Source organism: Vanessa cardui, chromosome Z, assembly GCF_905220365.1.
Source record: "Vanessa cardui chromosome Z, ilVanCard2.1, whole genome shotgun sequence".
Classification (NCBI taxonomy): Eukaryota; Metazoa; Arthropoda; class Insecta; order Lepidoptera; family Nymphalidae; genus Vanessa; species Vanessa cardui.
The window spans coordinates 15,440,522-15,467,938 of NC_061154.1; the positions used below are offsets into that span (position 1 = coordinate 15,440,522).

General features: G+C 32.4%; 1 protein-coding gene across 2 annotated transcripts in view; it reads right to left on the reverse strand.

Moving 5' to 3' along the window:
• Window positions 1-1,497: 1,497 nt before the first annotated feature.
• Window positions 1,498-27,417, reverse strand: part of LOC124543178 (proton-coupled amino acid transporter-like protein CG1139) — a 41,492-nt gene continuing 15,572 nt past the window's right edge. Inside the window, exons 2-9 of one of the 2 annotated variants that reach the window (XM_047121257.1) lie at window positions 17,621-17,689; window positions 8,882-9,004; window positions 8,603-8,753; window positions 7,460-7,669; window positions 6,842-7,114; window positions 6,445-6,623; window positions 4,878-5,047; window positions 1,498-3,370 (exon numbers count right to left, since the gene is read on the reverse strand). In XM_047121257.1, the coding sequence (XP_046977213.1) occupies window positions 3,132-3,370; window positions 4,878-5,047; window positions 6,445-6,623; window positions 6,842-7,114; window positions 7,460-7,669; window positions 8,603-8,753; window positions 8,882-9,004; window positions 17,621-17,685 (1,410 nt within the window). In that variant the 5' untranslated portion in view covers window positions 17,686-17,689 and the 3' untranslated portion in view covers window positions 1,498-3,131. The remainder of the gene's footprint in view (window positions 3,371-4,877; window positions 5,048-6,444; window positions 6,624-6,841; window positions 7,115-7,459; window positions 7,670-8,602; window positions 8,754-8,881; window positions 9,005-17,620; window positions 17,690-27,417) is intronic. The other variant, XM_047121258.1, reaches the window with a different exon arrangement.

The window sequence follows — 27,417 nt, forward strand, 5'->3', positions numbered from 1 at the left end:
GCTCGTTTCTGGTGTGTATCCATGACGGTCTGGAACTGAACTGATCGTTTAACCGCCCGTCTTGCAACCGCCCGTCCTGCGATAATCAACCGCTACGTTTGCGGGTGATAATCGCAACCGCGGCGGCTGCGTTATCGCACAAAACTGCGGTCTCGTGAGTTTTGAAAATAAACTCCATTCCGCCACCGCGGCGGGCGCGGGCTGAAAACCGCTCCGTGAGTTCTTAGCGTAACGAAATGTAAAAAAAAAGTCCCCGGCGCGGCACACTTTTTTCTGTTGTTTGGCATGGATATAACATATCTGTTTATTAGAATATCATTGGTTGTAACACTTTGATGTAGATATATCTCCTTTGAACTAAAAAGCTACTTTCAAAATTAATTAATATTCCTCTAAGTAGTGGTTCCTCTCCATGAACAATATTCATCCAATAAATTTCTGAATAATTACTACAATTATTTTTTTATTTAATTCCTACTTTTATACAATACTAAGATTATGTCATGAGTCTCTACTTTAAGCTACGATAAAATAGTTCTTATTCTGTAATAAAACGAAATATTTTTTTCTGTACACTTACTGGAGTAAATAAAACACTAAATAATGTTTTAATCTTTATTTTTCCCCAATAACAAATATTTTCTATCACAGTTTACAAGCAAGAAACTAAAACGAAGGTAACATCTTCGGTACAGCAGGTTTCGGTTTTAATATTAAGACAAAACATTAATGACGCCATAAGTATCGGATGTTCGGCTTTCAAAAGCTGCAAATTATTTGCGATTTATTTGCAAATCAGAACCCCGTGTCATTTACGTTCTACAAGGTTTTACTTAACCAATATTTTTTTTTTATTTTTCAATTCTGTGACTTGCGTTCCGATATTTTTGCAATTTTAATGGTTAACTTGCTTAATCCTCATAACAGCTATGTATGTAGTAATGCAGTGCTGCAAAAGCCAAAGTATAGTATATATGTTCCTAAAGTTAATACCAATTTGGTGATAGCCAAATTATTTAAAAGGTCATTATTTTTATTTGCGCTATCTTAATATTACTTGTACATAAAATGTTACGCAGAGTGTTATATAAAACAAGCAACACGTGTTCATTAATTGTATTCTGGCCACTTTACACTAGACCACAGAAAAATAACCTATTACACAGATTTGACACATCATAACAATATTGCTATACATTATTATAAGTCCATATAATATTTGCATGTTATGATAAGAAATAAATCATTTGGTTCAGTATATAAGTATTTCTTAAAATTAAACTTACGAAACTAATATCGTATTATTTATATATTATTGAGATTATTTCTTAAATATTTATATATAAGAAGTAAAAAGGCGTTAAGTGTTCACCATTGCCCTATGGACATGCATACAAATATACTTGTAATTAATATAATAAGTATTTATGTATGAGTACTGTAAAGAGTAGAAATATTACCTTAAATATGATAATAGTTCTTTTAAATAAATCAAAGTTATATAAATTCGTTTTTTTTTAATTGTAATAAACATTAAATAAATGATATTTTTATAAGCAAAATCTACCATAGTAAGTACTACTACATATATCAAAATTTATTTCAAAATATTTATACACAAAAGTAATAATAAATACATACATTTTTATTTATGTACACACATTAAATTACGTCATTAGAAATAAGTTTCTAATTGGTAAATTATTTTAATTCATAAACACCAAGAAATTCAATTATTTAATACCATTAGCTAATTTGTAGTTATTATTTTATCCACTAAGTAATTCGTAATTCCAGTCCGCTGGACTTACGATGGTCGTCACACATTACATAAACATATACATTTAAGTATGTTATTGTCTTTATTTATAGTAAAATAGTAGGTAGTATATCTGATGCAAGGTTTATAGTTCATTAATATCATAATTTGATATTTAATATATAGGTTTGTATTATTAATAGGCATAATATACATACATTTCATAAAGGTTTAAGTTTGAAACATAAGGCTTATTTCAAATGAGAGCACCTTTGAGGTAATATAATCTATATATAGGTAAGTTATTATAAAAATAACTCAAAGACCGTCTGTTAATAAATAAAGTCTGTTGATACGATATATTTTAACAGGCTTTTTTTAAACATATTTTTAAAACCCTGAATCCGAGGACGCTAAAATATTTTATTTTATAAATAAAAAATAATAGTGATTTCTTAATAAGTGTTTCTTAAAATAGTGTTTATGGAATATTAAACGTGCGTATCCAGGTTCTCATATCCAATGTGCTGTGCAGTGTGCACAATGCCTTCTAATGGTACTCACAACTCACTTCTTTATTGTGTAATTGCTAATGACCTTTACAGTATCAGGCGAGTATTAGACTCCAGTTTGAAATATGAGTCGTTTTGGACTCCCGAGATAAATCCTCAAGGTCACTCTTATGAGTTCGCACCGCTCGCCCCATTGTCGAGGCCTGTGGTCGGTGGGATGGGGTACGTCATCTTATTAATTATTATTCTTCACTAGATGCTCGCATTAAAATCTAATAACAGCAAAGCATGTAATGTTGATCGACAGCGAATCAACTAATGACACTATTGCAGGAGTGAGAACACTTAAGCTACGCAAACAGTGGCTACGCACCAAGTTTTAAAGATATATACATGTATAATAATGTGTATAACTTCGGAAATCTCGTGATGAGTCAGTTATGTTGCGTTTACAAATTTATATATAACAATATGTCTATATTATAATAATCTTAAATACGACTGAGCTTAAATTTAGCGTAGTCCTAAATTTCTATAGCACATTCTCTTTTAATAAAAGTATACCGAATGTATTAAAAGGACAGTTCGGCATGTCTCTTGATCATAGAGAAGAAATGCGACGAGCATTGCATCAAGTCGATTCAAATGAACTTCCCTAAGCCTACCTATTCGTGCAATTTATCCCTCTGATTTCACGAATTATAGTAATCGTTCACTTCGCAAATCGTGTAATAATTATTCACTCTATTTAACGTGCTTATCACGTCATATTAATTAACTACAGTAGACATTACAAGAGATAAATAGATAATTGTCATCCTTATACGTCCTAAAATCAAATATAACAAACATGAATATGATTAGAATGCCCGTATAATGGATGCGAGACTTTGATATGTTCCCGCTATGAAAATGAAAATACCAAGCATTATAATAAGACCATTCTTCAAGATCATGTAAGGAGGTATCTTATTGTTATTCTGGTACGTGGCCACGAGCTGAATGACTGGAGGGAACATGAGCGCCAGGGCTGTGCTGCTAATCGCGCCCACCAGCGAAATGAAGAGTCCGAGCTGAGGTATTGATTCCGCCAAGATAACTAAAAGAATAAAATGAAATTTAGTACACGGCATGCTAGATTGAAATTTATATTTTATCTTATTTTTATACAATATTATTGTTTTATTTGATAAAAAAACGGAGTGCCATATGAGAGCATCTGCTTATCACTTCTCATAGATATTGGCATAAAGTAATATAATCCATTGGATGTGCCGTCTACGCGTCTGACTAATAGTAAGTTCTAATGATATAATGTACCTATGTGGATAATATTAACACAAAATACATATAGCTCCTATTTTAGCCGTGTTAAATTTACAACTCTGGCTCCTTGGGGCGAAATTACATAGTCTATATATCAAATCTCCAAGTATTAAGTCTAGGGGTAGCTCTTATGGACGCATTAATATGATGTTATACTAAAGGGGGCTGGCGTTCTTTATAGGTTAACAATATTATTAATGTCCGTCTGACCGCGGCCTAGCTTTTGCTGAAAATCTCAAGGGAAACTAACAAACTTCGCAGGACTCATTATTGCGTACGTGCAAGTGAGCAAACACAGCATTTTCTTTTCCCTCAGACACGTTATACGGTTTTCCGAAAATATTTTGCTAAAAACCCCAATAAACTGTTGGTTTGGCAAGGTTTTGAATCCAGCACCACAGGGTCTGTGGCCTTGTGTCTAGGCACTGGACTTGTGACCTGGATGCTGTCAAATTAGTAAAGTAACAAAATATAAACAATCAACTTAGTATAATTCAATAACACAAATATGAGAGGATTACTTGAAACGAAGCGCCCTACTTTGATAAATTTATGATTAACGCTCAATGTCATACAACCTAACGATATTCTAAGATATACTGATATCTTCAAGATTTGATCAACTATTACAAAATTGACACAGTTATTTTATAAGAGGTTTTCAAGATTAACTTCACAATCCAACGAATTGATCTACTTATTTGAGATTGGTTTAGACGTAAATAAAGTCAATCCTTATTCAATGACTGTTCAAGTAGGTTAATCGGACGCAATATAATCCGTCGCGAGTACGAAGGGCTATACCTATGGACATATTATCTAATTACATGTTTTTATAGAGTTGTTGAAACGAGAAGGCTTAAACAGAACAGAGGTCAATAACCCGAACGGTCAGTAACGGCTCTACTGATGGATTAAGCTGGTACCGGCACGTTATCTCATGATATCTTCCTTTTTTTTAAACTTCAAATGCATAATGGCAGACTGCCATATGGGCCGCCTGGTGGTTATTTACACCGCCGCCTAAAGATAATTGTTTGTCCATTCTATGTACTACTCACCCTTCAAACCGGACGCACAACTTTGCTAAGCATTAAAAAAACAAGAATAAAATCCACCTAGATACACTTTTAATTGGTATTTTATTTGGCTTGTTGAAAAAACTGGTTTGTGTTTATTAACAAGTAAGTTTAACTATACTTAATTAATAAAACTAATTATACTTAATTAGTATTCGTATTAATCCACCTTTATCCTAATTAACGTAAAAGAATACTTACAAGTAAGCATAACCATCAGCGCCCGGTATCCCAGCTCCTTAGCTACTGGTAGCCTCTGACCGAATTTCTTGCGTAAGGGAGGCCAAGTGATTGCAATGGGAACATAGAACTGCAACGGGTACGTCAGCAACATCGCCACGGTGATCAGGACTTGGACTGTGGTGCTCAGACTGTACAAAAATAATTATGTTCAACATAACATAGCAAGCTGAGTCGAGATGGCCCAGTGGTTAGAACGCGTGCATCTTAACTGATGATTGCAGGTTCAAACCCAGGCAAGCACCGCTGATTCATGTGCTTAATTTGTCTTTATAATTCATCTCGTGCTCTGCGGTGAAGGAAAACATCGTGAGGAAACCTGCATGTGACAAATTTCATAGAAATTCTGCCACATGTCTATTCCACCAACCCGCATTGGAACAGCGTGGTGGAATATGTTCCAAACCTTCTCCTCAAACGGAGAGGAGGCCTTTAGCCCAGCAGTGGGAATTTACAGGCTGTTGTTGTTGTCGTTTGTTGTTGTAACATAGCATGCAACTTTAAAAATATAGAAGCTTACTTCAAACAATAGTATTCAAATAAAAATATAATAAAATACATTTCAGAATTGTTATAAATAAACATGCAACCGATTCGTGCCATGGATTCTACTATTAAATTATTCTGAATAAATGGACTTATCGAATAGCTTTCAATTCAACTGATATAATTAATTTATTAAATTCCCGTTTGATTTATTAGATAATATTATTTGCATAAGATTTATGAAAATAATAATGTATTATTACCGACACCTGAATAAAAATTCTATAAAAATAATCGGAACTGGAATATTTCATTTGAGTAATTTTTTTCTGAATACGTGTCGTTTCTCATAAAGCAATCACCCAAGCTTTAATCTACATTTAAAACGATCAGTCAATTCATGAAAGATATTAGGGTTTTCTATAATTAATGGTTAATCTGTCATCTGTATTTACTAATAGGTAATACAAAAGAAGATGGCACATTAAAACTTTTCCTATTATATTTTCGTTTAATAACACCACACGTCAGAAACATTGGCCGATCGATCGATTTCGGAGCCACATACATTTAGAAACGTGAGGTTTGTTCTGTAGTCACGTTTGCTGTTCATACATAGCATTGTACTTATAGTACATTTATGGTTATCGTTCTTGTCAATGTGATTTTCTTCAAAACATAATATGAATGATTTTATGTATTCTTAGTTTTTGTTTTGTTGATTATTTGTTGAACGTCGCGTAACGTATTATCCCTGTACAATGTATGTACATTTTCCTTAATATGTTTCCGTCTTATTGATGGTCACGGTCAATGAAAACTTCTGTGCCGCATTATTAAGATACTAAAGACTACTGACAACATGTTGATAATGTTAGTAACAATGTCCGCGTTAAAATTTATACTTTTTCTTTAGCAGCACTGAGTTCATATGGTAGAGTCGGAATGTCATCGAAAAGGATTTTTTTCTTTTTGGTATTCCTGGGTTATATTGAATACAATCTTAATCTAATAAAGTAAATAATAATGTTATCAGTCTTACACGTGTCCCGGACGCAAGTTGAGTGTTAGACTTCCAGCGACATCGTCACCCCACTTGAGATACCCAAGAAAACCCACAAGGACAAAGATACTGGCCACGACCACCATGCCTACATTCAACACGCCTAGAGGCTTCTGGAACTGCTCCCTATTTTTCATTTCATTCTTCAAGGGCAAAACCTGTAATAAAAATATAAATACAGGTTGTTACTTATCAGATCATCGATTATTCAGATTTTTCTTCAATTATATTTTGATTGGATAGAAAAAAATAGACCAACTAATATTAGGAACACACCTAATTATTACTGTATCTCTATACGCAAATGTTGTTGATAACATAATTATCCATAACATTACGTTGTTAAAAAGATTTGTCATTTAAAGTTTCTGCTTACCAAACCTATACCCTCAAAAGCATAAACTGCGGTTCCAAAATATAAAGGCAGCTGGTGCCAAGAGGCCAAGTATTCCCTTGACTCCACGGGTGGTAGATCTTGTGTGGCCTCATACAATACTGCACCAACTCCTACAGCCATCAATACGTTGGCAACCGTTGAAAATGGTGTCAAATATTTCAAGTTTCGAACCATGCAGAGAATAAGAACCGGGATGACCACAAAAATCATATGAATAGACAGTTCTATGTGGATACCATACTCATCGCATATCTGAAAAGTACAATAAACACAAATGAAAGGTCAAATTACAAAAGCATACATGTAGTACATAAAGCATAAGGTTGGTGATTTAAGTGTGACATGAAAGACCTTTGCACAGGCTCGTTTTAAAACCAAAAAAAGTAACATGAAGAAAAAAAGTCATTTCATTAATCTATAATTTATTTGCTTGCTGTTAAAACGTTAATGTTTTATGTAATAACTAGCGGAGTCGGATTACCAGCCACTCATTAGCGAGTTCAAATTAGCTAATTTAATTTTAATCACTGTTTTAACAAATTTAGGAAAAGTCTATTTTGTTAACCATATCCATAAAATTTCAAGTAGCATAATTACCGTTTTAACGTTATTTGCTATAAATACAATGTAAATACAGCAGAATCCCAGTTGAGTTATGCAAAGGAAAGCGTTGACGAGTATTTTCATTATAGGGGCCAGAGGTCGGAGCCTAACCGGTCCATATTCAAACACCAGCGCCACTGTATCTGCAAAGCCTGGAGGTTTCTCACGTTTCATCCTTGTGTAGATGTCTTCGGAACAGTTTAGCTGTTATAGGAAATAATCAGACATATATAATATACTATGATGATACTAAATCTACGTACTTATTTCATATATTCGTAACAAACAATCACGTTATTACCACACATACCGAGATGGTTCTTTGGATATGTACCTGTAGTTGGTTTTTTGTCTAGTATAACAGAATTAAGCCGTGTAACTGATTTAGTTTAATGAAGTTTTTTTAAATATAATATTACCTAGTGATGTACTTCTTAAGCTAAGACATGGATTTAATAGGTAGAGGCTAGGCTAGGTCAAAGCAACTGCAATTTATGTTGCATAGTTAAATGTTGACATCACATTTCTTATGCAATATTGTAAGCTATACGAAAGTCTAAAATTTCCTTTAGAGGCAGTTTCTACATTTACCTACTGAGACTATTATAAATCTGTATACTTTGACCTACGACTCGTTGCAGTTGCTCTAGTCCAGTTAAAGTTCTGTGAATAATATATATTTCCTTATATAAAGCAAATCGTTTACGATTGACCAGATAATCCCTTTGAGCCGTTCAATTTTGATCAAATACAACATTTGATATTTTAATGTACAGTCGTGGTAAGAAAATATTCTTCACCTTAAGATCTAATTCGTGTGCTCAGTATGAGCGATAAGCTGCTTTACCGATCGAGAATGACATATTGCGTTTTAATGATTTGGTGTTTAGATTCAAAAGGTACTAAGAGTTTAAGACTTGATAAAGGAATGAATTTGAAAACTGACGAAGGTTTTCTTACTATGACTGTGCAACAAATACAACAATAAGTCAAAGATTATCATTTCTTAAACCCTTTATTAATCGCAGCGTATGTGAGGGACAAGTCACAAAATCATCCATAATTCATGAATATTATCAAGTGTACTTTATTTTTTATCTATTGTATAAAAGTTGTGGCTTTTGTGAAAGGCCATACCAATAGATGTTGGGCGTGTACGCAGATGACTCCAAGAATAGCCGTCATTATCGGAGCAAAAATTATGCCGCCGTTTTTGAATGCGTCTCCCATCGCGAGCAGCCCTGATCCGATGTTTCCTCGAAACAAATGAAGCAACGTATCTGCATATCTGTTTATTAAATAAAAAAGTCATAAGTAATAATTTATATAACCATAAAAAATAGGGGACTAAATCTTTAACATTTGAAAAATCTGTTTGTTTTTATTTTTCGTTTTACAATAAATTAGTCAACTCACGATGTAGGGTGGCTGACGTGATGATGTCCATCGTTTCCACTGTCGATGTTCAACTGGCTCTTGCTTTCCAAATTTATTATCTGCTCACGAGATTGGAACGCGCTATATCCATCCGATATGTTACTGAGAAAAATTAAACAAATTTATTTTTGGATGATAGTTACACAAATATATATACTATATACATACACTATATATAAAGGCCTATTTTTTATCTAATTGATTTTGTAAAACTGTTTCCCGCTCACTTCTCTAATAATAATAAAGGTTTTTACTGTCTTGTAATCATAGATGACGTCATAATTCATATAATCTCTAACCTACATCAATAAAAACATGATTGTTGCTGAGATTACTGCGTTCGAACAAATAAACAACCTCTTCAATTTTATAAAATTATGGAAAAATAGTAGAAGTTATTCCAGAGTGATTGCATCTTAGATCCCATGTTTGCAACGGAGAGTGACCATCTTTATTATTGAGGCTTTTGCACGATATTCTAGATATCCTAGGAACGATAGGCGGTCACAGTACATTGGAGGATGGTTATGCATTCTGGAGGATATACGCTTTTACTTGGTGTAGGGCTTTGTGCAAGCCCGTCTGGGTAGATACCACCCACTCATCAGTTATTCTACCGCCAAATAATCTCAACAACTTAATCTCGCCAACTCAGTATTGTTGTGTTCCGGTTTGAAGGGTGAGCGAGCCAGTGTAACTACGGGCACAAAGGACATAACATCTTAGTTCCCAAGGTTGGTGGCACATTGACGATGTAAGGAATAGTTAATATTTCTTACAGCGTCATTGTCTATGGGTGATGGTGACCACTTACCATCAGGTGGCCCATATGCTTGTCCGCCAAACTATACCATAAAAAAAAACGCGAAAGTCTTAAAAACTTAGGCCGACTTAGGTTCTCCGTTAGAAAGACAAAAGCGCACACCCTTTGAGTGCGCTCGAAGCGTTGCAGTGGCATATAGAAGGGCCGTTTCAGCGAGAAACGGTACGCACGAAGTCTGGTCTTCAGAGCAATGCTGCCGAACATTGAAACCTTCTGAATTACTCGGACAATGACATAATACGCATGTTTTGGAGTTTACCTTCGTAATACTTGACGCCAGGGACTATAAAATGAGTTGATTTAAAAATACTTTAATGTATTATACTATGCGGTGGTCTTTGGCGATGTGTATTTTGATGAAAACCATTTTTGTTTTACGCTGATCAAAATTTGGTGTTCATCGTTTTAATTGGTCGAGTTTTTTAATAACTAAAGTTACTGATGACATATTTGGTTCAAACTTAAATATTTATAAAAATCATTTTTAATTCTATAATTTTATGCTCATATTCTGATAAATATGTATAGATGAATATATTTTGTGGCAATATATATAGATATACATTTAAAAGGGAGTGTTTTCCTGGAATAGCTTACAGAGAAACACTCCCGGGAAACTATTCTAAGGAAAAACTCCCTCCTATTTCGCTTCCAGGGATTAGGGAAGCAAGCTGTAGGTAATGCATCCGGTGGATGCAGGTATATTTACTATTTAGTTTATTTTACAATTAACTTTATGGAATTATTGTTGTTTATTTAATGTTTCATTTATACTCTTAGCAATGTTTACTTTTTACAAACACAATTCAGGGCGGGAATGCTCAGCTCTAATTGCCCGCATGTGATAAAAGTGAAGTGATGTTCTATGATTAAAATAGGTACATAGATTGTGTCTATTAAGTTTGCCTAGAGTTGTTTAAAGATATATTCTTCATTTTATTGTTTTTGTTATAACACTCAATGTGAACCAGTTAACTTAATAACGTTAACAGGTTAAAAATATTGTTATAATGCTTTTTAACAATTTTAAAAATAATAATAAATGAATAATCACTCAATCAAAATCAGGGAATGTGGTCACCACCACAAAGAATAATATTCAAAAATATTCGTAAAGATATTTCGCACAAATATAATATTCGCTTTGCAATAATTGTACACAATTTAATTTGTCAAGCAAATAAGACAATTTATATTACATGTTAAAATATTTTGTTATTTGAAACAATGAGAGGAATTTTCCACTTTTCAATATGGAAAAGGAAGTACAATGCAAGACGCAATTAAGTATAAATTAATTTGAGTTTATTATTATAGCCAATAAAAAGTTCATTCGTTTGGTATGTGGGATATTATAATTCGCTTTGCATATGTTGTAACCATCCCACTCCGAAAAATTGAGGGCATTGGTTTACATAACATAGTTTTGAATTTAATAAAATAAATTATTTCTCTTTACCGAAATCACGCGTAAATAAGTTTTTTAATATTTTATGGTAGGATTATATTAAGCAAGGAGTATTAAATACATATCCCTACATTTAGACACCTTTATCCACACAACTGGCTAGAACAAATAAAAAATAAAGAAAAAAAAACAAACACGCGAAACTGAATTAAGCCGCCATTAATTTTTTGTTTTGGAATTTGGACATAGAGTGTGAGGTTGATATTGACGTGAATTGTAATTTTTTTTAAAAATTGTTCATTATGTTTTCTTTTGGACTTGTAAGCTTAACTGAGTAAGTAGTTTGCTTCAAATTAATGATTTAGTGATTTATTTATTTTAAGACGAATTCGACATTCGAACTATTTTTGATTTGAGTAAATTGTTATAAGTATTAAGTAAAATTCTTTTTCTTAGTCTATTTCACTTGTATATACTAAATATCTCTATAAAACAAGTGTTCTCGTACATTGTTAATAAGTACAATATAAATAATACAATAGTTTTTATTACTTTTTAAAAATGTAAGAAAATCAATCCCGAAATAACTGTGACGTCACAACTGTATGTAAATGATGTAATTACAATTAAGTACCTTTATTTATACATCAGCAATAGTTATTTTGTTTATTCGAATTATTCGATTAGAAATCGATTCCGTTTCGATTCACATCTGATTACAATTCGTTTAATAGAAAACATCCTGCCGATTCATTTTCTTCCATCCCAACTTATCGAACACGAAGTATTCTTTTCAAAAATTTTATAAAGATTTGTAAATCGAATAACGCTACTAAAATAATTTAATTGAAATAACCTAATTTTGTAATAAGATCTTTAATCAGGACATCATTTCATGCTTCAACGGTCACTTTGCAAGATACTATGATTTAACAATGTTTATTGAACAACAATCAAAATCGTAATTTAAGTATAATCTATTTCAGTCTCTAAATAATATACACAATAAGAGTCAGTTTCGTAATTATCACTGCACTTTAAAACAGCTTATATAATGGTCTTAAGAACTGATTCACTTGCTTGTTAACTTTTCTCGGTCGATTGAAGTAGCCTGCGACCGCACTTCCGAAACCTGATGCGGCAGCCGAAACCGCATTCTGTATTGGGTTGAAATTTTGATATTGATTGTATTGGTAAGGCTGATTATAGCCATAGTTCGGTTGTCCTCCAAATGCTCCTGGGAATCCTTGGACACCATAACCACCTTGACCGTGTCCTCCATGACCGTGGCCCCCATGACCGTGGCCCCCATGCCCGTGGCCCCCATGACCATGGCCCCCATGCCCGTGTCCCCCATGACCATGGCCGCCTTGAACGGGATACTGTTGAATCGGAGCGAGTGCCGGCCCGCCACCACATCCAAAGAAGTAATTTGTAACAGGCGCGTTTACGTATGTGTAATCGTGAGGTCCAAACTTTTCCCCGAAGGTCCTTCCGTAACCTCCATAGCAAGGGTTATTCTGATGCTTCTTTTTCTTTCTATGTTTACGTCCGATGTCATCATCATAGTCGTTACCTCCGAGATCTTTGGTTTCGAGCGCATCCTCAGAAGTGACCAGGAGCACAGAGGTTTGCAGAAGTAAAATGATAATTTTGACTTTCTGAAATATGAAAGCGATGGTTCAATATTTAATAACACACTTATTCATTTACACTGACTATTTGATTTCAAAACTCATTCAACAATTATAGTTTAGCTTAATGTGAATATTAAACAAAATACACATAGAGAAAAAAGTAATTAAGAGTCAAATTTTATTAAAATTAATTAAAATAAAAGCTTTATTTATAGTATTATTACACATTATATTACTCATTACACATTATATGTTTTTGTATCAGATTTAATGTGTAAGTTGGCTTGAAAAACAGCTTTAATTATTTTGAGCATTAATTAATTGAAAAGTTATTAAATAATTATGCGCGTACAATAAAGCCTGACTTAATTAAGTATGTACGACTCGCATTGTCTATGGACTATGTTCGTGATTTAAATGTAGTCGTACAGTCGGTTGAAAACAAATCGTTTTAAAATTAACAATCATAGATTTTTTTTAAACTATTTCAAAGAGGCCGATTATTTAGTTTTTTATAAAAATATCTATAATTTATGGTCACAAACTTATATTAATTTGAAATATTGTTGTTTAAATTTTCAGTATTGAAAATATATAAATATAAAACCAAATTACTTACCATTTTATCCCAGCTTTTATTTTAATCAGCTGTTTCGGTTGCCGTCTTCAAATCAACTAACTCCGTCATTACGAATTTGGGAGATACCGATGTCGAAAGTGAAAGGTATACTCCGCATCATGTTACAGTATTAATATCGCAATTCTTAGCGACGGCTGTGAGTAACTATACCTGGGTATGGCAATTGGGCAATAACCATAAACAAATACCTTATTAGTTAAATAGCTTCCCTTATAAAAAACCTTTGCATCAGAAATGTTTCACTCACGCGTTACACCTATAAATGTTGCACTAACAATTAGATTTTAAAATTTTACTTTATGCTTTTAAATAAGAGTTTACTTATAAGTTTACTATTAAGTAAGTATTTAATTATGTATGTAGTCTGTACATTGGGAAAGATTTATAACTGTTAAAAGTACCTACCTATATAGAACTATTAAAAGTTACAATTGTCTATGGCTCAATGACATTGTCTTTGATTAGTTGACGTACGCTAGACGATATCTATATTACAACTCTGCTCAGCTCAGCTGGATATGACATGAATATCTTGTCTCATCTATATACTTCAAACTATATGAGTGTTGATTGTCACCTCTATATTATAGACAGTCAAGTATAAGTTGGCGTTCCTGTGGCAGCACCTGCTACACCCTTTCTTTTGCCACTTTTTTGTTTATTTTACTAATATCTCCCTTGAAAAATATTCTCTTTTCTTAATAAGGGTAAATAAAACAAATAAGATATAAATGAACAAAAAAAATTAGTACATGTTTTTGCCACACGCCAACTTACACTTGACGCGCTATACTAAAGGAAGCAGCCAAGGCGCTAAAATTTTACAAAAATTGCCAGTAATTTTGATGGACCTGTTCACTAATTAACTGTAAATGTAATTTTGAATGAAATATACAAAATGAACGACACCCTATAATTCCACTTTAAGTTATGAAGAAATAACTGAATTATAATTTGATAACGGAACCCTAATAAACGCAACAAAGGTACAGGATCTATGACCGTTAAAGAAAAACCCAGCGTTTCGTAAGTACGATCAGACCGGCGTATACGTTGCAACATGAAACGTGTATTTGCGTTGTGGGCTTACAGCTGATGATTATATCTACGAACATATTATTTATTTTTCTAAGGCCATACATATAAAAATCAAGTTTTCTTATTTAAAATTAATCCGTCGACGATGAAAGATATTAAATATAGTATTTATAATGGACCTGGCATGTAGTATATTCTGAAAGTTACATACATTATGTAATTTTATAATAATTAATGAATTCATCATTTCACGGTCATTTCACTAGTATATATATATATATATAAAACTTCCATATGTAGTACTTCTTTTATTTTATGTTATAGATAGGCGGACGGGCAAATAGGGGCCATCTGATGATAAGTGGACAGAAAGATAAACATTAGCGCTGCAAAAAATATTAAATTTGGGCTCTATGTTGTATGTTACATCCCTTTTGCCTACAAATACTCTGGCTCACGCACCCTTCATACCGGAATACAACAATTGCTGTTTGTCGGATGAGTGTTGCTACCTATACGGTCGGACTCTTGAAAGATCCTACCAAAAAACCTTTAGAGGAACATTTTAAATAACTAAACAGTAGTAAACATACTGTTTATTCTAAATCAGAATGTCAATGTGTGGGTAGCTACGTTATAATGCACACATACATATGTATATCGTAAATTAGTAGTATAATAAGACCAATTACTGAACAGTGAAATACAATAGTATAGACGTTGCTGTAACTCATTTTCGGTCCATAATTAATTACGGTTCATAATGTTTGTTTAAATAACTCTTTAATTTATCATATATCACGTGTTGGGCTTACTGTATATTTTACTATATTTTATAATAATGTGCAATTGTTTTCTTGCATACCCAAAGATTTTATAATTAGTAGGTAATGAGGTTATGTCGTGACAAAAACTAAGATAAATAACTTAAACAATAGTATAATTATAATTACACACTTTACCTTACTGAATGGTTGTTTTTTTACAAACGTGCTTAAAATAATTTTAAATATACCCACATAAAAATTAAATATTTCTTAATTAATTAAATAGGCTGGTTGCCAAACGCTCATTATTGAGCGAAATTGGAATTTTATTAAAATTATTTGATATTTAATTAAATAATTCATAATGCAAGTACTGGACAGTACGCTGTATCAGCTACAGTTGTAGGGAGTCCGTTTCTTAGTATGCATCCTGCTTATTACATATAGTAGCAGATAATAGTTTAATTTGTGTTCATAATTTCACAATAATATGTATCTTATTTTTATTGCAATTGTAAAAAATATATCATATTTTTATACTTGTAGAAATACGTTATACGATTTGATTTGTATAAGGCTGAAACGCAACGATGGAAAAATTTCATTTCCTCGACCAAACCGATTCGTATTGACCTGATTTTTATTTCGTATCGATATGACACATGAGGTAGCCATTATAAACATTCATATTTCTTTACATCATTCAAATATTAATTTCACTATTATTGAAATATTAATTACACAGTATATACAGATTAAAAATGTGTTTTTTTTTTAATTTATCTTATATCATATACAATCTGTGCAATTAAATTGCCTAGTTTTCTAAGTTTTTACAATGACTAAATTACTTGGTTGTAGGGCTTTGTGCAAGCCCGTTTGGGTAGGTACCACCCACTCATCAGTTATTCTACCGCCAAATAACAGTACTCAGTATTGTTGTGTTCCGGTTTGAAGGGTGAGTGAGCCAGTGTAGCTAAAGGCACAAGGGACGTAACATCTTAGTTCCCAAGGTTGGTGGCACATTGACGATGTAAGGAATAGTTAATATTTCTTACAGCGTCATTGTCTATGGGTGATGGTGACCACTTACCATAAGGTGGTCCATATGCTCGTCCGCCAACCTAAACCATAAAATAAAATATATCTAATATTAAATGAAATTACTGATAACATTTCGAGATAACTGTAATTTATTTATTCCTCCAAAAATTTCAAATTTTAAGTCGCATCTTATTCAAATTTATTACACATCATCAGAATCTTCATGTTTGCCTTGGCCTCAACCAAGGCGCGCCACTGAACCCGATGTTCGGCCCTTCTCACCTACCGGCCATCTTCCGTACAACATCGCTCCAACGTGTGACAAGGCGTCCTACACACGCTTACACGCTTACTTTACTACGCTACCATACGCTAATATGTACGCTTGCCGACTCGCGATGTAATAAATTATAAAAATTATTCAAAATGTTACCACACTCTGATGTTTAATATAAAATGGCTCTACACCCATGCAGATATATATCTCATTTGATTTTTATTATGTAAATATTTTTCTGTACATAGAATCAAACACGAGTATTCGTCCTGTAGTTACAATAGACTATGCGATTTTTTAAATATCTAAATGAACCATCCTTTGTTTTGTAAAACAATGATATTATGGAGAAAAAGACGGAACAGTTAGGTTTATTCCAAGTTTTTTAGAGCATAACGCAAAAATGTTACATAATTGTCAAATATAAACGTTATCCAAATTACAATTTTATTTGATATTCCTTTGCCTTTATATTGCTAAAGGTCTATAGTGTAGGCTATATACTATGTTATAGATATTAGCCATACATCTGAGATAATTGAAGAGTTCCTCGATTTAGTTACCATAAACATTCTCATCGGGAACATTTCCGTCATGAGAGTACGGCTAGACCCCTTAATGTATGTATTTTTTCAAGGTTTTTAGTCTCTTTATTATCAACCAATAATACATAATAAATACTCACGTACAAAAATGTGATCTTTTATGGGACTGACGTACCAGTGTTGGACAAAAGTCCCAAAAAAATAAGATTAAAAAAAAATGTGATCTTTTGTACGGCGTACATATAGCATGTACACATACGCTGTGACATGACAGCTAGTAATATAATAGCTAAGCCTTCAATTGCATGCAGTGGCCCGTATAAATCATTTAATAAAAGTACTTAAAGAATGCTACAATGTACATCCAATAAAAAAATCCAATCAAAACTGATATTGGAATACCGAGTAGAAATCCTGTTAGTAAAGCTTTTGAGGCTATTAGTGTAATCTAGTCACAACAAAAATGCTATCTGTCGATTTTCGCCAGAAAATTGAGCCAGATTCCGATGATATTGTATTTAAATACTTTATAGGCTTACCTGCCGTCATGACTAATGGACACCGCACTCCCACTGAGGTGGCTGACGTTGGATTTTTCATTCATAGTGCTAAAAAAAAGAAACAAATAAAAATATAGATTTGAGGAGTTGACTAATAATATAAGAGACGAGTTAGTCCTAAAACACAGTTTCGTTATATCATTATTTTAAATTAGGCAAGCATATCCTAATCTATTCTTTGATTTTATTTATTGTCACTCAAAAGGTATGGCATCGTAATATATGTATATTAAATAATGTAATTAGGCTCGGAATTGCGATTCAACGCTAACGCAACGCAGGATGCTAGCATTCTTGCCACCGTTCCACGCGGTCATGATTTGTACAGTAAGTATTTTTAATTTTTTGTTTGTGTATAATTAAAGTCTTAATGTTTTTAATTCTTATATAAATAATATTTCGAAATATATTTTGTATAATACCACATGTTTTTATAAGTAAATGAGACAACATCACATACATTACTCTGATCCCAATGTAAGTAGATAAAGCACTTGTGTTATGGAAAATGAGAAGTAACGATGGTACCACAAACATCCAAGACAACATTAAAATCATATGATAATCTACATCGCCCGGGAATCGAAATTAGGACCTCGGAGTGGCGTACCCATGAAAACCGGTGTACATACCACTCGACTACGGAGGTCGTCGTTATTATGTCATGTAGTAAAACTGTTGATAGAGATAATAATGTAATATATTCATTTATATTAATTGAAATTATGATCCGTAAACAAATAGTTGAAATTTGATATACCTTCTATGCATTTTTTAATGTTTACTTTTGTCTTACTTTTTTTAATCACAGCATGCATCCAGTTCCGGTAAAGTTAGCATATGAAACAATTTATTTAAATGCTAAATGCTTTTAGTATTTTCAATACCAAATACTAATATGAAGTGTCAAATATTGACAAAACAGTCAATACAAAACAGAAAGTTACAGTCAATAAATGTTCCACTGTTGGGCCTCCCTTCCCTTTGAGAATGAGGTTTAGAACTTATTCCACCTCGATAGTCCAATGCGGATTGGTGACAAATGTATATTCATTCAAACCCGAGCACGAGATGAATTACAAACACAAATTAATACTCACACATGAATATTCAGAACAGTTTGAACCGCCAATCTGCGGTTCGGTTTGACATGTAATACCGTATTTGAGGCATTCGCTTTATTTAAGTGAAAATACTTCTAATGCAATGTTTGTGTACATTAAAAATAAGTGCAACGAGCAGAGATGGCCTAGTGGTTAGAACGCGTGCATCTTAAACGATGATTGCGGGTACATACCCAGGCAGGCACCGCTGTTTCATGTGCTTAATTTGTCTTTATAATTCATCTCGTGCTCAGCGGTGAAGGAAAACATCGTAAGGAAACCTGCATGTGACAAATTTCATAGAAATTCTGCCACATGTGTATACCACCGACCCCAATTGGAACAGCGTGGTGGAATATGTTCCAAACCTTCTCCTTAAAGGGAGAGGAGGCCTTTAGCCCAGCAGTGGGAATTTACAGGCTGTTGTTGTTGTTTGTTGTTGTTACTTGTTGCAACGTACAAGAGCCAATAATGTCTATACATGTTTCAGTTCCAATCGAAGGAGTTGTGATCGCTCTACGTTGAAAATGAAAATATGACTTATCTCATTTTTAAAACTGCGTAAAACAAGTTCCTATACATTTCTCATTTCGAGCCGGATATATATTAGCTTTAATAACTATTAATCGTCTCGCACAAATAGTATGGCATCATAGCCACATAAATACCATTTGAAAAACACTTTTCCATTTACCATTACTTAGCGATTATGTATTCAAATAATTATATAATTTTGTCGCTTATTTTACGTTTGTGTGACCATAAACATGTTTATCCAAACAAGGTCAATACGATTTAATGATTCTCCAAATTCTATTATATTTTTGCAAAACACATTTAGTTCATGTATTGGCCATTTTGCGTGGAAGCGAATATAATATGATCTAAATATATCAATATAATAAATAATAAAAAATAAATAATCAATATATTTACAATATACAATTAAATCATCTCTGAAACGCGCTTCACGGTCAGTGTATATTGGGCTTAGTATAAAAAAGTATTGCTTATTTTCTTTAAAATAAATAATCCTAGAATGTGATCGCAGGGACGCCTATTTTATGTACTCTAAACCATTCAAAGGCTTCCATCATATACTTGTTTTTTTATGAAAATCGGCTTGGTTAGACTTTGTTACAGTTTCAACAAATATAGAAATCAAAATATTGTTTGAGCAGTCACATAAAAGCACTTTGAATTGTTATGTTATCCGAAAGGAGATTCTACTGTCATGAGTACCTAAGTTTTGTAAGGCTGAATAATTCTGGCTTACAACACTTACTTTACATTTTACACATTGTACGAAAAATATTCTGGGAACGAAAGCAGGTCAAGCCAGTTCAAATGTAGAAAGAAGTCGAAGATATCTATAATCGCCCGCATGTATCATACATTCAAATGGAAATGCTGTTGAATAGTTAGTACTGGTGATAAGGAAGTAGGCCTGCCATGATTTTGTTGGTTGATTAAAGGAAATCCCAGAACTCGTGGGTTTTGTACCAAGTAACACATCTATCTCATCATCGTCTTCATCATGAACTTGCGACATGAAATAATTTAAACTTTCATGTTGGTTTTGCTTTTGTTTGTGGGAAATAAAGTGTTTACAAAGGCTCTTGACTTCCTTAACAATTACTTATCAAATCAATTGACTGTGTAAACAACAGTTACACAACTTCAAGTGCGTCTACGTTACTGTTTTTTGTGTTGGATAACATATCATATGTTCGATTGTTCCAAACGCGTAAGTATTTCGCGACTTGTACAAATACTTGTTTTTAGTGATCACTATTTGTTAAAAAATCAGTCAATCGACAGTTCCAAAAAGTTATCAGTGATACGAAAATAGTATTAATTAGAACTAATTGTTAAAAATAATCACTCACTGAACCACATCGAAGTAAAAGTTGTGTATGTAATTAATAACCTGGATGTTCAAAAAGAAAACCTTATCTCTCCCAATATCCTAAAATAAGGCTACATCTTAATGCCTCACGCCAAATTTTAAGCGACGACGACGCTTAAATTTTGGCCCTCATGAAGACCTGAGCTCTCAGTTTTCCTAAATCGAAGCCTGTTGTTTTTCAATTTGCATAGTTGCTGTATGTAATGAAAAATATAATAAGTTATATGATCCATAGCAAAGTAATTGTTCCTCTCTGAATACTTTCTTATGAATCAAGACCTTCAAAGGTTAAATCGGAGCCAGACAGAGTGATTTGATTGTTGTCAATGCGAATGACAGAGGTACATTATATTTATTAGACTCCATGCCGTTGACCGTCATAAGTGGACGTTTCCTTCATTTAACCCGCAACAGTGTTACTGCAGTGTACAACGTCGCCAAGTTTTAGCTGGAAATTACACATTAATGCGTCATCGATAATAATCGTTAACTCTGGTCTCAACTTCTGCACCATCGGATATGCTTACAGCTTCTGCAATGTCCTTTAGACCTTCCTTAAGTTGTAATCGTATGGTTGCTTAGAAATAACAATCCGATCGTGTGTGATTAATTTCTTATAAATCAAATATTTGCACCCTTACAAAATAACAAGGACTATTTAATACTCGAAATTTAATTGCTTAGTATTGATAGGCAATAAGAGCTTGTTAAATTTGGTTCTGCACATATTTGTTGATTATCTATATATGCTGAGTGCATTAACACTCGTTGTAACTAACAATAAGATGTCAAGTCAAACAACGGCAGCCGCAGGAATTTCATACCTATATTTGCTTTACATATTCACAACATTCGTGCTGCCTTAAATTGACCGATCTTAGAATATCAAAAATAATGTAAATCCTAACGGATTAAAATATCGAGAGATTAAAGAATCAACGCTACACAAAAATACTAATATTGTAAAAAAAAAAAGCTATAAATATATTTAAGGTGTTTTAAAATCACAAGATATTGTAAGATTAAGCTAGTATGAGTAAATTATGATTTAAACTGTCTGACGATAATAGCACTGTCACGCGGTTCTGCTTTAGAGAGACAATATAAAAAGACTCGTATAAAAACGAACCAAGGAAACAGGTTTCAGAGGACTACTTAATGAAATTCACTATAACAATATTCTCAACTTGAGATGAGATGGCCCAGTGGTTAGAACGCCTGCATCTTAACCGATGATTGCGGTTTCAAACCCAGGCAAGGACCACTATATATGAGTGCTTAATTTGTGTTTATAATTCATCTCGTGCTCGCCGGTGAAGGAAACCTACATGTGTCTAATTTCATCGAAATTCTGCCACATTTACATTCCAGCAACCCGCATTGGAACAGCGTGGTGAAGAGAGGGCTTAATGTTTATCTTATCAGTGGGAAATGTACAAGCTGTCACTTTACTTTTTTACTTCAATGTACTCAACATTTTCCAGCGCCAACAAATCACTTAATAGCAAAGTTCTATCCTTGCTGAGTACAATAATTGGTGTCGAGAAAAATATGTAAACAATGCCCGGTCACGTTGTAATTCATAAGAATTGCATTCCAAGGCAGCTGAATAAAAAATCAATTATTTCTTTGATTGCAATAATAAAATACTTCGACCATGACCATTGAACGTAAACATTTCGTCTGCTAGAAAAGTTTTACATAACTCCTTGCAAATTAAATAGACTATGTACAAAAATATTTACACAGATATTTCAACGAGTTTAGTAGCACTTAACATATAGGTACTTCGCTCACCGAAATTTAACTTAAATTAAACATATTAAAATTATACCTATACTAATTTTCGTTTTCAAGGAGTTAGGTTTATTTAAATGCGTTTATGTCCTCATTAATTTCATTGATTAGATTTAATTTAAGAATTAAAACTGTATTTCATAAATTCGTAGTGTCAACATGACCCAATATTATAGATATACTTGTAGTATGAAAAACACGTATAACCGCTTTTTCCTGCTAAGTACATTCGTTTGTATTCATCAAGGACAGTTGCACATTATATACAAGTACCTAACTGTTTAACTATTATACATCGATTTTTCTCATGACATATTGTAAGATTTTGTGTATTACATTTAAAAATCTAGCTATATTATAATTTTAACGCGTGCTATGTATTGAATGATAATTGAAAGATCCGCTTCATTTTTCTCTAAGTCATGTTTATTATTTGATTTATGATAGAAAATAATTTTACATCAGAATAAAAATTAAGATAAGTAAATATGACCTATGTACCTGTGATCCTAGGAACTAAGACCTTCACGCCACTAGAGGAAGGTTTCGAGTTTATTAGGCCATGCTTCTCAAATGCACGTTTTGTATCCAATATATGTAACATTATCTAACATACAGGGTTTCTCGCGTATTTTTCTTTGACGTCGGGTATGAGATAAATTATAAACAATAAAAAGCTTGTTAACAATTGAATAGCAACAATTTACCGGACATCGTGATATCTACAGTAATATCCCGCTCCGAATGTACCGAAGTCGTATTCAAGTAATTTATGGAAAAATTCCTATTAATCCAATTAACCGCAAACATTCCACAAGTGAAATTTCAACATTAATTAATTTTCAACTTAACATAATCCCTATAAATACCTGTTTCTTATTTATTTTTATAATGTATGTGGGGAAGGGGCAAATGGTCACCGGATTGTACGTAACCACAAATATTAACCATTACTTACTACATATTCACCACCAACCTTAGGAACTAAGTTGTTACGTCCCTTGTGCCTGTAGTTAAAATTTGGAACACAATACTATAGAGCATTGCTGTTTGGTGTTAGAATATCTGATCAGTGGTTGGTACCTAACCAGACAGACACAAAGCCGCAAAGTAAATTTTAAATTAACGTTACATCAATTTCCACTGATTTTTGTCTGCAGCTTCGTCTATAAGTTAGGAGCTCTTTTACTCTGCCAAGTTAAATAGTAAAAATCTTATAAATTTTGTAAAAAAAAAATTAATATTTATTTTAATTTATCGATTGAAAAAACATTTTCTACAATCAATGCCATTAGCATTATTAAAGCGTTTTATTTTATTTCGAATAAAACGTAGCTTCAACAATACGTCAAGCGGAACATCAAATTACAAGGTATATTACCACAGAAAGACAGATGACCGAATTCACCAGCTCATAAGTTTGTCAGATCAACACGATGGAACTGTGATTATATTGTAAAGTTCTGCTAACCTTGGGAACTAAGGCGAGTTGTTATAAGAACTGTATTGTTAAACCACAATTAAGTACATAAAACATCATAATCGCTTAGTGCATTAGCTGTGAGTGATACCTAATAAGTAATACTTTTCATCCTTCAAGGCAATCCATCAAATCATTTATTTTTTACTTTTAAACAAACGAAACGTCATTTAAATAAAAAATCATAGACATTTTTATGTAATAAGTATTAGATACCCAATGCACATATAAACCTTGACAAATGTCTCAGGTTCAAAGCCGAATAAAAGTGACAAGTTTTTGTACGCTTAATTTGCCCTAATAAGTCGTTTCATATTCGGTGAAGGAAATCATAGTGGTTACACTCTTATTCGTATTTCCGGCGTTTACTTTACTTGAATACCTTAATATTTTTCAAAGTGGAATTTAGCACAGTGTATTTTATCTAAACAAGAAAATGAAATGAAATATTGGAAAAAAAATAATGACATATTTATGACCGTCGGAAAACAATAGCAATATTTTAAAAATCAAATTGCTTCTATTTTACAATGCAAACTTTATATTAGCAAAAAATCCATTAGCACCGAGGAAGATTTATAAATATATGTTTGATGATAACCCGACTTCACTTGTGTAGAATTAACAAAATTGAATAAACCAATGATTTGAATTGATAATCAAAATTTATATGTATATATTTACGTATAAATTTTGATTATTAAACACGTTTCTATATATTTTTATCCTTTGCTCTTGAAATTCGGATTGGCCTGTGAGTTTTTTTGACTACAGCACTCACAATTTTCATGTCAACAATAACAAACTAATTAAAAAAATATATTATTACAAACATAGTCGCAGGTTGAATTGTCATATTAGTGAATTTCATAAAATTGATATCGAAATACCTATCTCGAATATACGAATTATACCGATATATTAGTATGTATTCGACTAATAAATCATTATTTTGAAACTATCTATAATTCTAGGTTTCGATCGGGTTTATCGTAGATCTGCATAAAATATTAAAATAGATAGTTGTATCCTTTTTGATATTACTTTCACTAATGAGCACAATAGACTATGGTAGTACACATAGGCAGTACGAAGTACACACTGTTACATTTGTATATTCAAGTATGTAAATTACAGCAACTTATTGATTACTTGTAACTAGTTAATAACTAGACATCGAATTATATGCATTTGCATATTTGCATATGCAAATGTATATAATACTATTTTATAGCATTATTGCATATTTCAGTACTTTTTCATTGAAAGTTCTTATTTCTGTAGTTAGACTAGTCTAGACGGGATAAATAAAATTGACACCTTTGTCAACGGCACCGGACAAACTGTTCCTGAAGAGATATCTGCAGGAATGGCGCCCAATTTCAAGTTTTGTCCGGCAACGTCAGTTGACGTCGAAAGATCATTTTTAGCGAATGAATTAATATTAAGAATATAACGTCACAAGTTTACTGTGAAAAAGATGGAAAAAAAATTTATTGTTTATTTTTACAAAATTATAATAAATAAATTATTTTTTTCTATGTTTTCTAATCTTTTAAGTTATAGTTAATTAAAACTATAAGTTATGATTAGAATAGTTAATTAAATGTCAAAATCTAATTAGAAATGATTTTTGTTTGTGCATATTTTACCATTTTTAGTGCATATTTGCAAGCATATTTTGGCATTGCGATAGTGCATATAATCCGATGTTTACTTATAACATTTAATGTCTAATCATATCCTCAATTTTTATACTTGATGGAATGTATGTATTCTTTTGGGAGAGTTTACTAGACGTATTTATGTGGCTATAACTATAAGTATCACCTAATATATTTTTATCACTTATGTTTACTGCTGTGATAGTGACCAAGTAATAACAGGTGCAGGTACATCTGCTAAATCGAAGACACCATAGATGTAGACAAGAGCTAGTAGCCCATTAAGTAAATAATGATTTATTTAAAGATATAACCGTTTGGTAGGTCCACGTACATACAGGTGACGCATTAGCATTTCAGCCTTCAACTTTATAGTAAAAAAAGAGCAATCATGAAAAAGAAAATCTAATTTTGCATCTATATACCATTATACCAGATAAAAATACTACATTACTATACTAAAAAAAAGTTATTTTTATAACCTAAAAGTGTTTTATCATCACGAAAAGTCCTTGAAACCACTCGGAGTATCAATTGCAGTAAACAATAGTGATTATATTTAATAATCCCTTACAAGTTTTATCGATGTGCTACTTCTATTATTGTTAATTTAATACGAATACTTGTAAGACACTGTGGATTCGACCAAAAAAGGGTTTATAAATAATTATTTATCAGTTTGTTTCATGTAATTAGTAAATCATTCAGTCAATCAATCAGTTTTTAAACAATATATTTTAGCGATTAGAAAATACATAGAATTAGAATATATAACCAGTTATATTTTAAAGTCAAGTTTACTTAAATATTATTCTATTAAAACTTAGATAAGTACGATAAGTATTTTTTTTTTGCTGTCTACTGTTTTTAAAGACGTTTCAACATTAATATATTTATCACATTATAACATAAAGGTTTAAATGTATTTACATACAAAACCTTTGCTTACTGATCAGGATCCTTATTTATTTAAACGTCTAACTGAATTAACCAATACAAACTCTTACTAGAAAACCTTACTAGAAAAGTTTCAAGGCTATAATTTTATTTAATACATTACAGTATATGTGCGTATTTAATTTTATGACCCTTGTAAACATTACGCCCTTAAATATATATACTGTATAAATCTTGACGGCGAGGAATAGTCGATTTGCAAAAAGATATAATTAAACAAATAGTGTGTCATTGTTTTTATGACGTTAAGTATTAATAATTTTAGATACTATCCCCTAATGTTTTTGTATATTTTCGTAAATAATAAGTTTGTGTAAGTTTGTATTCAAATAGTGCAATAAAACATTGTCGATGGTTAAAGTTAAGTGCCCGTAACAATAATAGGCGCACAGTCCTTAAAAAACAGGTAATGACCATATAATAAGTATACATATATAATGTCGCTTGTTGCGCGAACGGAAGTATTATAAATTGTTTACTAGTTTATTTATTGAAACAAACTAAAATAAAAACGTGGTCGCTTCTTCGATGTTTTTTTAAAATAATACAAATATTTGCAAGTCTACAACGTTATGTATTCGCCGACCAACCACCGTGAGACGTGCTTTATTATAATCTGTAATGACACGGGCTGTTTACCCCTTACACAGGAACTTCACGATATTAAACATTGTTTTGTGTGATGACGCTTTATACCAAATTAGCACTATTCAATTTGTTAAGTTTTTTTTAAACATTTTGTACCAAACACAACCAAACTGTTAACTCTACTGCCGTGCAGGAAAGTTATGCTGCAAAGGTACTCAGCCTAAAATTACTAGATACCTGTGCACCGAACACCCAGCGCAACACAATGGACGTTTTCG